The sequence below is a fragment of the Rhea pennata genome, chromosome 3, assembly GCF_028389875.1.
Source record: "Rhea pennata isolate bPtePen1 chromosome 3, bPtePen1.pri, whole genome shotgun sequence".
Taxonomy (NCBI): Eukaryota; Metazoa; Chordata; class Aves; order Rheiformes; family Rheidae; genus Rhea; species Rhea pennata.
This window is the reverse complement of record NC_084665.1, coordinates 127,760,127-127,773,090: the sequence shown is the minus strand read 5'-3', so window position 1 is coordinate 127,773,090 and position 12,964 is coordinate 127,760,127. Positions and strand designations below refer to the sequence as shown.

Sequence of the window (12,964 nt, the reverse complement as noted above, 5' to 3'; positions counted from 1 at the left end):
GTGCATAAATCACTCACCCAGTTCTGGGCAGATTCAATTTTTGGGGCTTGTCTACACACAGTTTCTGTAACTCGCAGAGTTCCCACGCTCAGCTAACACTGACACATACCACTGTGCTGGCTTAACTCCATCCACACGTGAGGGCCGAGGCGGTTTAACCCTAGGTCTGAGCTTACTTGGTACCAAGAATCAGAGCAGAGAAGGGAGCACATACATAAACAAACACATAGCGGAGAAAGCAGCTCAGACCAAATGGATTTTAATATTTCGATTTGTTTAGTGTTGTCTAATGCACCCAGGGAACTGACTGGGAAAAAGTATGACAGCATGTCTGCTGTGCACTGATACAAATCCTTAACCAATCTTTATGCCCTTGTGTTGAAGATTGGTTGTATTGACATTTTGGGGTCTCTTCCCAATTGCAGTGGGCTGGGCCCAGCTCTGCCGCCCAGTGGGGGCGACAGCAGCACGCAAAGCCTGGCTGCATGCTCGTGCTTCAAAGCGAAAGGCAACCAGGGCACCTACTGCTCAGCAGGTCCACTAGGCATCGCTCCTTCTGTGGAGCACTAGCCTCAGGAATTACAGTGTCAATCTAAAAGAGGTGATAGGAGGAGAGATTTTCTCCTCATTTAATCTCTGGAGTTCACTCTACTTTGTACAAGGATGTACAAACTGATTCTTGGGGAACAGGGCAACTTCAGGAAGAGCATCCTTCAAATCTCTGATGCTTTAGGTCATCTCTCCCCTCCAACCCTCTGCTCTAAGTCTGGGAAAAGCTGGCTGATGTTGATCCTGGTGTAGAAGTTACAGAAGACAGCAGTATGATTTGTAGCCTCTCTTCATGAATAATCTAATTTCCCCTTTTATTTTAGCTAGGCATGTTGCCAATGAAAAAAAGAGTGGCAAGATTTATATGCATCCCACTCTCCATCCCAAGTGTAATTCCTCACTCCCGCATGCCAGGCCAAAGCATTGGACAAGGACTCTGCTCCGGTGGGGAATGAACTGTTGCCCCAGGAGAACAGCTGGGGCCCCAGATGACAGGAAACTCTGTATAAGGATAGATTTTCCTCCCTCCCCCGTTATACTGTACCTGCAGCACATGCTTGTTGTCTTTAGTATGCAACACAGCAGAAACTGTTGCTAAGGAAATACCAGGCTTAATCTCCAAGGGCACAAGCGAATCTGCAAGCTAAAGTGAAAGAAGGATTTTGTTCAGCAAGTGATAATCTCATAATTTGTATGGATCCAGCTGTGATTTAAATGGCAGCATGATATTTTTAAATACGGACTAATGAACTGTAAACACAAACCTGCAGGTATGACGACAGAGCTCTCCTCTTACCTGCTCAGCCCCCCTTTTGGCTCTCCCAGCTATTGACTTTTATACCATTATCAGAGCAATGTGAAGTTTTCAGTAATCAGGGCAAGTCTTACAAAAAGGACAATTAAAGAGAAATCAAGTATAAAAAAGGTATCAATTACTTTACTAATAACTCGGATTTGTAAAACTTTAGTCTAACTGGGCATTATTTATGATGCTTGTTACCTTGATGGACAACAAAAAATCAAAGCCAATTTTCTTTTCAGCTCCTTACTGTTGCAGTATTTGGACTGCAAAATAGCTGGTAGAAAAAGGTTTGTCCTTAAAAACCCACCAGCTCTGTTGACTGGAGCCAAACTGCTGTTTGGATTTTTTTTTTTTAATAACACTGCAGAGAAACTCTTCCACTGCTTTTTATATAATTCTCCCCTGAAACAGATAAAATTTCAACTTGGCTCCAACTTTGAAGTCAATGGCCTCTCCCCAGGATCCTCAGCACTCCGCAGCATTGAGGAGGCTGGCAGTAAATGCGGAGCAGGCAGCTCTGCACCTGCAGAGCTTTGTGGAAGTTCAGCAGCTCTTCCAGCCACATTTTCACAGGAACTCTGCAGAAAACAGTGCTCATGAACACAGAAAACGACTCCCCTTTTTTACCTCCAAGTGAATTTTAGAAAACAATATGCTAGCGACTGAGTGCCCTGGAGTCCTCTGCAGGACTGTAGCCAGGATCTAGATAAATAGGTAACTGCGAGCAGCCCCAAGGAGTTTCGAAGCATCCTTCCCAGCCAAGCACACTCCTACTAGCCTCTGCAGACCCAAAGGCAAGGATGAATGAACTATGCTCTGCAGGTGCCCCACAGAAGAAAAACGGAAAAGGTTGCTCATGGGTTGTACTACTGGATAGGATGAACTCTCAGATGTGAGGACAAGTTACACCTAAAAAAAGCAGAATCTATTTTGCTGTTTTTCCCAACAACTGTACCATCAGCCCCCCAGAGCATCAGCCCGCTCTATCTAGAGAGAGATCTTCTCTACAAGAAGATTGTCATCTGGACTCCAATCCCCTCCAAGCACTTCGCCTCTGCAGTTGGAGTCAGATGTTAAGAAGAGCTTAACCTCCAGGGAGATGAACTCCCTTGAAATTTCAGCCATGTATTGCAGCACTTCCATGCAGCAGAACTCTGTAGAACCAGCTACCACTATTACTCTGGCAGCAAGATAACACCAGGTCTCTCTAGCTTGCCAGATGCTCCCATGCATGAAGCAGGAAAAGGAACTGGACGGATTTTACAGGAGTAAGATATATTCCCATTTTGGAGACAGGGAGATTAAATTCCTTAGCAAAGGCCATTCAGTGAATTCTTAACGGGAGCTAAAACAGGGGAGGGATGGAGCAGAACAACTGAATTACACCACTTCTCAGGAAACTCCAAGTACCAATACTTTACTGTCAAGTGAAGTCTCATCTGCTGTAAACCACTACTACGTAGGTGATTCCTGTACTCGTGGAAAGCTCTGATCCTCATGTTGTGAGCACAGAAGCAACTGGAATTGACTTCAAAGAGCATCCACTTCTGGCCTAATCCCAATGCCATCAAAGCAAGGGAGAGCTTTTCTGATGGCTTCAATGTCAGCAGAGTTCAGCTACTTCTAATCAGTTCTGAAAATCTTACCTACCACTATTAAACCCACAGCTCATGTTTTGAGAGCACCTGCTTGAAATAAAGAGTTGGACAGATGCTCGTGTAAGAAGAATAAAGGCATTTAAGGCTGCATTCTGATTCCCTAAATTGTGCTCATATTCAAACTTGGTGAATATTAGAACCCAAAATTTCATGGAGCAATTCAGATTGCTCTCTCTCTGGGACTCTGTTCTTTAAAACAGGGAATCCATATCTACCTTCACAGTTTGTTGTTGAAGCTTAAGAGAATGGATGTACAATGATAGCCACTGCTTCAGATTTGCCCTGGGAGCTAAAAATAGTAACACTTGCAGCAGTGTCATATACAGCACTTTGCAATGGTCAAAGGCACTTTCCATCCTCATCACCTTCCAAAGGAGGACTGAGACAGAATGGGCTCTAATGAAGAATTAATGGGAGAAGAGCAAACACTCTAAGGAGAGAGATCCTTAAAAACCAAATGAGTCAAAATCCTCTTCTGCCACTAAAGTACTTCGCTATTATCATTTATGAAGGTATTGATCACAAAGTTGGTAAATCACAACAGTTCAACTATTTCTAGTCAAACAGACAGTAAGACAGACATTCATTTTTATTTCCTCTAACCTGTTGCCTCATCTCACTGCCCTCTCCATGATGTGAACAATCCTTTTATGATAGAAGTTCACTCACCCAAACCAAAAAGGTCATTTAATCACATCCAGTAATTCACTGACCAACACCAGACAGGACTGCTCTACTCCTCTTGACTGACCTCCTGCACACACAAATCACAGAATTCTTCCAAAATGTTGGAATAAAAAAACCCTTTTCAGAGAGACAGCATATCTTGTCTAGACTCCAAGCAGTAGCAACTCCACCATTTCCTCCTGCAAGCTGTTCCAAACTTTAATTTTCCTTGTAGCTACGAAACTGTGTCTTATTTCAAGGTTGAATTTGTCCAACATTCGGTTGCTGGATTTTGCTATGCTTTTGTCTGCAAGACTGAAAAACCCTTCACTACGCGAGAGTAAGCGCTTCTTCTTTCCAATCATTATCACAACTTTAATGCTACATGCTGGCATCAGGGAAGTCACAAAAACAGACATACACAGCATTGAGCACTAAAAGCACATTAATCAATGCCTGCACATGGATGAGCACTTGGACTGCCTTAACATGTGTGTGCGTGTGTGTGTTTTGCCTACTTCAGTTTTTAATTCCTTCCTGTTAGGTGAAGATCAAAACAGAAATAAACCAAAAAGCAAAGTCATTGACTCTCAGAAGCCTGAAATCGCAAGTGTTCCCAAGTACAACCACGTGAAGCTCCAAACAGGGGAGGGAGAGAAGAGTCAGTTTGGGAAGTTCTGCTCCCATAGTTAAAGCTGTCCACTTAGGCTCTTACAGAGTAAATATGTTTTTACTGTAAACTACAGCTGAATCCTTCCTGGAGGATGCTGCATTTTTTTTGCAGCAAAATGAGATGTGACAAATATTATGTGAGCCCAAAGACTGGTTCTGGCCAAACTGTTTATAAAGAAGAACAAGGCATACAGGTTAGGTCACAGTCTCTACTAAGGCCTTCATCAGGGAGAGCTCTCCTGAGACTGTGGATCATATGCTATCTTCAGTCAAAAATCCTCCTGTTGGCAACAAAGAGCAGAAAATGGCTGAGGATGGGATCTGGGATCTGAAACTCTTACTGCAGAAACAAACTGAGGCTGAGTAGTCAGTGAGGAAAATCAGGAAAGAACCATAATGGTAGCTCACCTACTGAGGATTTTCCCAGGGACAGACACATGCACATATACACAAGGCAGCATTTTAACTTACACACTGCAGCTATCCTGGCAGTCGGGAATACCAGTAGTTTCCCCTAGATTTCTGGGAAGCCTCTCCTAACTTCTCTGCTTTCCCTCTTCCCCCTCACCCAAGTTTTATAAGTGCAACAGTTCTTGCCTTAAAGTAGAGAGGGTGCAGGAAGGCTACCTCAGCAGGGAGAGGCAAGGTCTGCGAGGAACTGGATCTTCATCATCTATGACTGGGGGGATAGGGAACTTGTAGGAACACAGCAAAAGTTATCCGTAATTAAAATCCCCTTAACTTTTAAAATCCGAATTTCATTGATGCGTACAGTAGTTTATAGCACATGTATTTAGAAAGGGACATAGACGATTTTTTACTTCAGGATTAAATACACATTTGCCAGATGTGCAAGCTGTGCATTAAAGTATCATCTGTGCATTAGAGATTTTTCTAGAGTTGCAGCTGGATCACATCAAAGAAACCAAAGCCATGCAATAGAGCTGTGAGAGCACTGGGCAGGAAAGACCCATTATGAACTCAACACCTTGCAAATCCTTAGGAAAATAAAAGAATAAAGTGGGAATATATTCATTGGGGCAGGAACCAGTACCTAGCATTCAGAAATCCTACTAGGGGATCCATGGCACTACTCACACTGCTATACCACAGTAACACAGTAAACAGAAAGAAAATACATCTTGAATTTTTCAAAAGTGGATCACATTCAACTAACACAATCTCTTTCCCTGAGAAAACAACTGCTGAGGGAAATGAGTCAGCCACAGCCTGTGCTTCACAAAGTGCAAGCAAGGTACCACCTGGAAAATTCCAAATATCAGATTCCTACAGCAGTCCTGAGGGGGGGACAGCACTGGCTGAAGGCGAGACAGACCCAAGTAACTGCTGGGCTGATACTGCAGTTCCTCAAGGGTCAAGTCTTGAGCCCAGGTCTGTCCAATCTTTATCAATGACCTCAGCACAGAATAAAGGGAGTGTGCAGAAGGCATCACTGAAGTTTGCTGAGAAGCCCTTAACAGAAACTTCAGGCTATCATAGGGAAAGAACCAGATGACCTGAAGTACTGGAGTGAGAAAAACAAGATGAAATTCAATAGCATGAAATGCAAGGCCAGGGACTGGGCTAATGCCGAGAATTTCTGCTGTGAGCTGGCGGCAGCTGGAAATGACAGAGGTGGAGGGTCTAGGTTTATCAGTGCATGTCATGAGAATCAAGAGCCACAAATGTGGCACAGACAAATGCAACTCCGGAAACTATCAGGTAATTCTAGCAGAGATGAACTATTGCTATTACACTGGGCCTGGCAAGATCTCCTCTGAACTACTTGTAAATTGTGGGTAATTTAAGTTCAAGAAAGGTATACAGAAGAGTTGATCAGGGAAGGAGAAGCTGCCTTGTAAGAGGAAACTAAATTATCTTGGCTTGTTTAGCCTGGTAGAAAAAAAGCCAAAAGCAGAATTTGATTATTCTACACAAACACCACAGGGAAAACACCAACAAAAGAGAAAACCTATTTATGCTAAAACATGAGGTTAAGAATAAATTTGTGCAGACCAGCCATGAATATGTGTAGGGTGGAAATTAGGATGTTTCTAGCCATCAGAGACTGTGGGAGTTTGAACAGCATTCTAGTGGGAACAGCAGGGGCAAAAGTCTTCCCAGTTTGAAATTTGTGCCTTACATTTTATAAGGCATATTTTAAACACCATTAACAACTGCAGCTGGGCTCTGGCCATGTAATCCATGAGGACATTTCTAGTTTTAGCTGGAAATGATTCCTTATGGTCCTGGAGTTCACCAGGCATGAAAAGACTCCCACCCAAATCTTAGCTCCTATAAAGGTTGCAATTCATGTGACAGAAAAAAAAAAAAAACTTTCTCCCAATTATTAAGGAAGCCCAAAGATTTAAAGCCCCGTCTGCCTTCACCAGTTCTTCGTGGTTAGGATTTCACAGAAGGTTTTACAACAAGCACTCTTCAACAAAACCTGAACTGAGAACAACCTGCCTCAGCATCCTTCCCCCTCACACACATCAAACCCAGTTTCGGAACTCCATGAGGTGCAGAACAGCACCGCTCCCAGTGTATGTGTCTCTAATAGGAACAGTGCCCAAATATTCCACATGCTTAAATTCTGTAGGATATCCCTTGTATTTATAAGCAGGGAAGATCTGTATAGTCGGTTCTATAAACAGAAAAAAACATGGTTGTCATCCTGTCACTTATTTTTATTTGGATGGCAATGTTAAGAAAGAAAGAAAATTTACCTCACCTCCTACCTCCCTGCTTCTTCTTACCCCTTCTCTATTTTTAAGTGTCAGGAGCTCTGTTATTGAGGCACTTGAAAGCAGACACAGAAATGCACAAGAGATTATAGCGTGGGCAGAAGTCTCAAACCTACTCAGCCTTGGCTTTATACCATCTGTTAAATCAGGCAGAGTTTGAGCGCAAGAAGTTCCTCTGCAAGTATCGGATCCTGCAGAGGAACACAAAAAGATATGTGGTCACACACATGCACCAAGGGGAAAGGTCTAAAGATTTAAATATGCCTGTGGAGGGACCATTCATGGCCAGCAAGCATATTAAACAAAGCACAGGGCCATAATGCAGTAGAATGGGAATTACTCAGGGAACCTTTCTAATGGGACTTAAAGGAACAAAGGTATTTCCAGCACAGAAGAAGAAACATCCTGTAACTAAGGACATCTACATAATCATTGATGGCGATCTGAGTCATGTCTTGTTGGTGTTTCAGCCTCAGGTTTTACAGAATCGAAGTGTTTGAAAGCAGATGATTAGGTTGCTAAACTAACCTGAACTTTCAGGTTACAACTAACCTTTCAGTCTCTGAGGGTCTGCTACAATCCCTTCTGAAGTGGATTTTAAAGTTTCATTAACCTCAGTGGATGAAAGATTATGCCACGTACTTGCCTACATCATAGCTTTACTATTCCACGGGGTCTGTATCTAATGGAGAAACAAAACAAGCTGGAGGGGTAGTCCCATGTTTTTGAGCAATGGAATAAGCCACTTCTGTTTCACGCACATGCTCCAGGCAACCACCATCTTTATCACTGCTTCTTGCATTTAAGCACGGCTTAAAAGTCCCAGGGGAGACTATGGGGACCCAGATCAACCTGATGTCTCTTGTCCCCAAAGCCTGAAGATCAAAGCAAGAAAAATATGTACAACCAATCAACAGGAAGCAATACTGGACAGGATTATAGGCAGTGGATTCACTACAAAAGCTTACTGTTGGCTTTTTGCCAATACTGTGCCAAGAGACAGTTCTAAAGAGGTATTTAGAAAGTGTAATGAAGTAAATTCATTGCTCTTTAATAGAGCTCTTCCCTAGTATGCGGTGTAGCCTAGGAGAAGGCAGGAAATAACTGTTTGAGGAACTTACAGGAGGCCAGTGGAAGCTGGAACCAGGAAAAATTAACCTCAACCCTGCATGAAAAATGACCGGTAGGGAAAGCAAAGACATGAAATAGCTTCAAAGGGAGGGTAAGCAGCTTGCAGAAACAAAAGAGGAGTCATTGGAAAGATATCAAAATGGTATGATTCAAAACATTCAAAATATTGTAATCAGCTTATGGGTCAGAATGTCAAGTTGTTGATGCTTACAGGGAAGGGATGTGCATGGCTGGGTATAAGGAGCATTATTCTACAGCCAGATATCCAAAATGAAAGAGAAGCAATCATAGATTTTAATGTGGACAGGAAAAGACAGGTCTGGAGCAGGAAAGCAGGCCTGAGTTTTTATCAACAGGGCAATTGAAGGATAAGACTAACCAGAAAAAAGGTGCAACAAAAAAAAAGTGAAAGAAATGAGGGCTAACACATTCAAGGCCCACAACAGGTAGGAGGAAGGAGGAGAATTCTCTGCAGAAGGAATGAGAGGCAGAACAACCAAGAGAGGAGAGAGATGCGGTAGTGAGGCAGCAGACATGTTTTTACAAAGACAGTGTGTGATTGCATTCAACACTGATGACACTGATCAGGAGGACGACAGACTCCAGTGCTTCTGGCTTTGCCTAAGGAAAAGTCAGTAGAGCAGCTTCAGTGGAATGCCAAAAAGTGAAGACCAAATTCGGAGAGGGTCTATGCTGGAATGAGGGAGCAAGTCCAGGCAATTTTGCAGGCAGTTGATTCAGTGAGCTTGGAGAGGAAGGGAGGAATGATAGTAGCAAGCAAATAAGCAGGTTATCTTTCATTTGCTTTATGATAAGATAGGTGAGCCTAAAGCATCTTTATATTACAAGGGGGAATAGCCAGGGGAAAGGGAAGGGAGAGAGATGAGGAGACTTGATAACCTGGGGTCACCAAGCCAAGATGAGGGCCAGAAAAAACAGAGGAATCAAACTCTTTTGCCCCTGAAACACAGAAGGAAGTTGCAGAGGTAAGAAAAAAGTCATATTTTGCCTCTTTATCTCTCAGAAGGACTTGGCAAGACCGTATGTGGAAAGAAAAGTCAATACAGGAGAAGGGGAGGCTGCAATGAAAGCTATATAATTAGAATTGGCTGCCAAGAAGCAGTGTTTCTAATTCTTCTCTGCAACAATTCCTTGTAATTTCACTTCACAGGGGACAGTGGACTGCATGGCGACGCTCTCCTATATTGCTCTGTGTTCTGAAGAACTTGCAAATTGAGTATTTGAAAAGCACAGAGTCACTGAAGTCAGTCTGCTGCTGCAATCAAGTGATACACACCATTGTTCAGCTCTAATTAAACTGGAGGCACTTTATTTGCTCAAACACTACTGTTTAATTTATCTGTTTGCTCCAGAAGGTGCTTTCCATTTTCCCACCATTCTCCTGTGAAAAGACAATGCCTAACCAATTTCCAGGAAGCAATCTTTATTTTATTTTATTTTAAAGTGAAAGGCAGATGCTGAGAAGAACAAATTAGTTAAAGTTTAAAGGCTTCCACAGAATGACTGGATCAGAAGTGACCTCTGGAGATCATCTGTTCAAGCCCCTTGCTCAAGCAATGTCACCTAGAGTATGTTGCCCAGGATCACGTTCAGGAGGGTTTGGAATAACTCCAGAGAAGGAGACTCCACAACTTCTCTGGGCAACCTGTGCCAGTGCTCTGTCATCCTCACAGTAAAGTTTTCCCTCATGTTCAGATGGGAAAAAAAAAAAAAAACTCTTTTCAAACAAAAGCTGCTCTGAGTATAAATCTCATTAACATACAAGAGTCCTGCTTGACCTGACTTTGCTCTACACTAAAGTAATTGAAATGTAGACGAGCTCCAGTAGTATCTGTAGATTTACATTAGTTGGACAGGCTGGATTTCAGATAAGAATATAGTCAGTTTGTAGTGACTGAGACCATATTGTGTCAACTGTTGGAACTTCAGAAGGTCTAAAGATTGAGACATAAGTTTGAATGCATCTCTGTTTCATGGGAAAAGACTGTGGATGTTCAGAGAGGGCCCTGATCAGGACTTTATTGAAGCAGACTTTCCTTTGTGAGACTTTTAGCTGTACTTTAGAGAGTAGATCCAAATCTTAACTCTGGTGCAGATTTCAAAATGTGGAAGCCAAATTCTCAAGGCTTGCTGGGAGCTATAAAATACCCTTTCCACCTGTCACTTGAACCGTCATAGAACCCCAGAAATGGTGTATCCTCTATGAAACAAGAACATCCTACCCTTGCAGCATAGGAAACCTTGTGGATTCAGACAACTTTAAACTTTTCAGACAACTTTTTGGTCATGTGGCCAAAGCTACTGAGAAGGGGACATTAAGTAGCAGTAGGAGTAGGCTCCATCAGGGAGCCTTATCTACCATATTTGTAATCCTGTCTTGTACAACCCACCCATCAGATGAGGAAGCTACAGCTATTTTTTGCCACCACTGTGTAAATCCTGCCTGAAATCAAAGACCATCTGCATCAACCTTCAAAACCAACATCATGACCTCTCTGCACAAAAGGATGGACAGACAAGGCTCTTTTGCTGGGAGGGAGAATGAGGCAGGCCAGGCAGACGGCACATAAAAAATTACTGGGGGGGGGGGGGGGAGGAAAGTACTTTGTGCTCATTTTGGGGAATGGCACCAAAGGAAATAAAGGCCCTAGAAGCATCCTCCTTCTCCCACGTATTTGAAAACCAAATAGGGATCCTTTGAGATGACGCTGCTGTGACCGCTTACACAGAGTAGGAGAGATTGTGTAGTTACCTTCTCTGCAGTTATCAGCTATGCTGCTGAGGCTCAGAGCCCAAAGCCTAAAGCCTGAGAGGGTGGGAAACAATGTACTGTCCCTTCCTTGCCTTACTGCCACTCTGCAGCTCAAGTTGGAAGCAAACTGGTCTCACAGGGTGATGTGACCAACATCTGCTGAAATGGAGGATGTTCTCAGGAAACAGTCTGTGATCACTGTAAATTCTGTCATCACTCTTCCTCTAGTAAGTTCCTGTAGAAAGGGTGATCAGCACCTGCTTTTGAGGATGCTTTGCATGCATATCTCAGTGCTGGAGAATAGTATCCTACTGACAGTCCTGTATCACATTCTTGCTCTCAGAGGCAGAATGCACCCACTAATGGCACTAATTCTCAAACAACACCATTAGACAAGCAAACACTATCTCTCTGATACTGACAGGGAAGGACAGCAGTAAGATGGCTTTGCTGAGGTGTCAGAGACGACCTGCGCTACTCAGTTTTTGTATCAGCTTAAGAGCTTTTTGCAGGAGAATCATTACACGTTAAGTAGCTTGCTGCAGCAAGCTGTTATGCGCAGCTTTGAAACTAAGAGAGAATACTTGGATGTGGATACCACAGGAGATGTTTCCACTCCCTGAGCAGACAGATAACTTTGAAATCAGGACTCTTGTGTGAATACAATTTGATGGGTTTTGGTATTTGTTAGAGGAGGAAAAAGGTCATTTCTCTCAACATTCCTATCTGTGCACCTTTCTGCTTGAACACTCGAAGCTAAAGTGAATGCAGTGGAAATCTGCTCTCTTATTCTAGGTGCTTCTTTAACACTCATAGCCATCTTGGTGAACAGCACACTGTCTTCAGGCACCCTCCCTCCAATGTCCCAGAAGCTTTGGGAAGTTTAATTACCTCCCTATTCTCTTTTTACTTACAAATATGGAAAGAAGACATTAGCTTCAGTGAGAGACAGCACCTAAAAACTCTGGAAATCCAAGACAGAGAAATGAAGAGCATGTCCACATTGGAGGCTGCCAGTGAAGCTGAACCCACATGGACTCTTGAACCTCAACTGTAGGGGAGCTTGCCACAAAAGACCAAGATAAGAAGAGAAACACTGACTTGTTTTCTGGTGCAGTCTAATCCCACGAACCTGCCACTGGCCCCAGACCGGTAAACTTACAACATTTTGTGTTGTGGACTTGTGCTGATCATACAGGAAGACTCTGACAGAGGAAGGAATTGAACAGGCAACTCCCATGGACCAGTCTAGCAAACTTTAAGACAACCCCTTCCTGTGATAGGAACTTCAAAACGCATGAGGATTTGTGAATATTCATTTGTAGTATCTGTGCTAATTTGCATTCTGTTTGCCAGGAAAGCTGGTATCTGTTCCCTTCACAGGGCTGACATAAAGGACAGGCTTATATATCAAGGCTCACTTACACCCTCACAGTTTAGAGAAAGCTTAAGTGAAATCTAAACAGTATGTAGACCGTGTGCTGGCTCTCTGCAGATGGTGGAACATTATCTTCAGAGCATCAGATTTGTTTTGGTCATGATGGTGAATGTAAACCACATTCTACTAGTCTTGGGCTTAATAGGGTCAATAAATATGCAAACTTCCAAAATAATTAAATACACATGCCATGATATACCTGCATCCAAGTATATTTTCTAATTAAAAATCTCCCAGTAGCTCTAACCAGTAGCTGGGCAGCCTCCTTATAGAACTGAGGCATGAAGTAGGCCCACAAAGAATCGTAGGAGCAGGTGCTGTGGACTGGCTGAGGGATTTTGTTACATGGGTATCAGTTTTGTACTTGCTATTCCAGTTATCTAAGGGTACTCCCTCCTTCTATTCTCTGATGAAAGACAGGCTCATCTATACAATTGTTTCCAAAGGGCAGTAACATCTGCTTGGAAAAAGCCACCGTCACTTTTGATTCACAGACATATTTGTGCTGATCAGATTGTCAAAAAAATG

The 12,964-nt window shown here is 42.9% G+C and overlaps 1 protein-coding gene across 3 annotated transcripts in view; it reads right to left on the bottom strand.

The window, feature by feature from the left end:
- Positions 1 to 12,964, bottom strand: part of INTS9 (integrator complex subunit 9) — a 69,486-nt gene that overhangs the window by 2,640 nt on the left and 53,882 nt on the right. For all 3 annotated transcript variants that reach the window (XM_062571233.1, XM_062571234.1, XM_062571235.1), the window contains one exon: positions 1,094 to 1,192. In XM_062571233.1, coding sequence (XP_062427217.1) covers positions 1,094 to 1,192 — 99 coding nt within the window. The remainder of the gene's footprint in view (positions 1 to 1,093; positions 1,193 to 12,964) is intronic.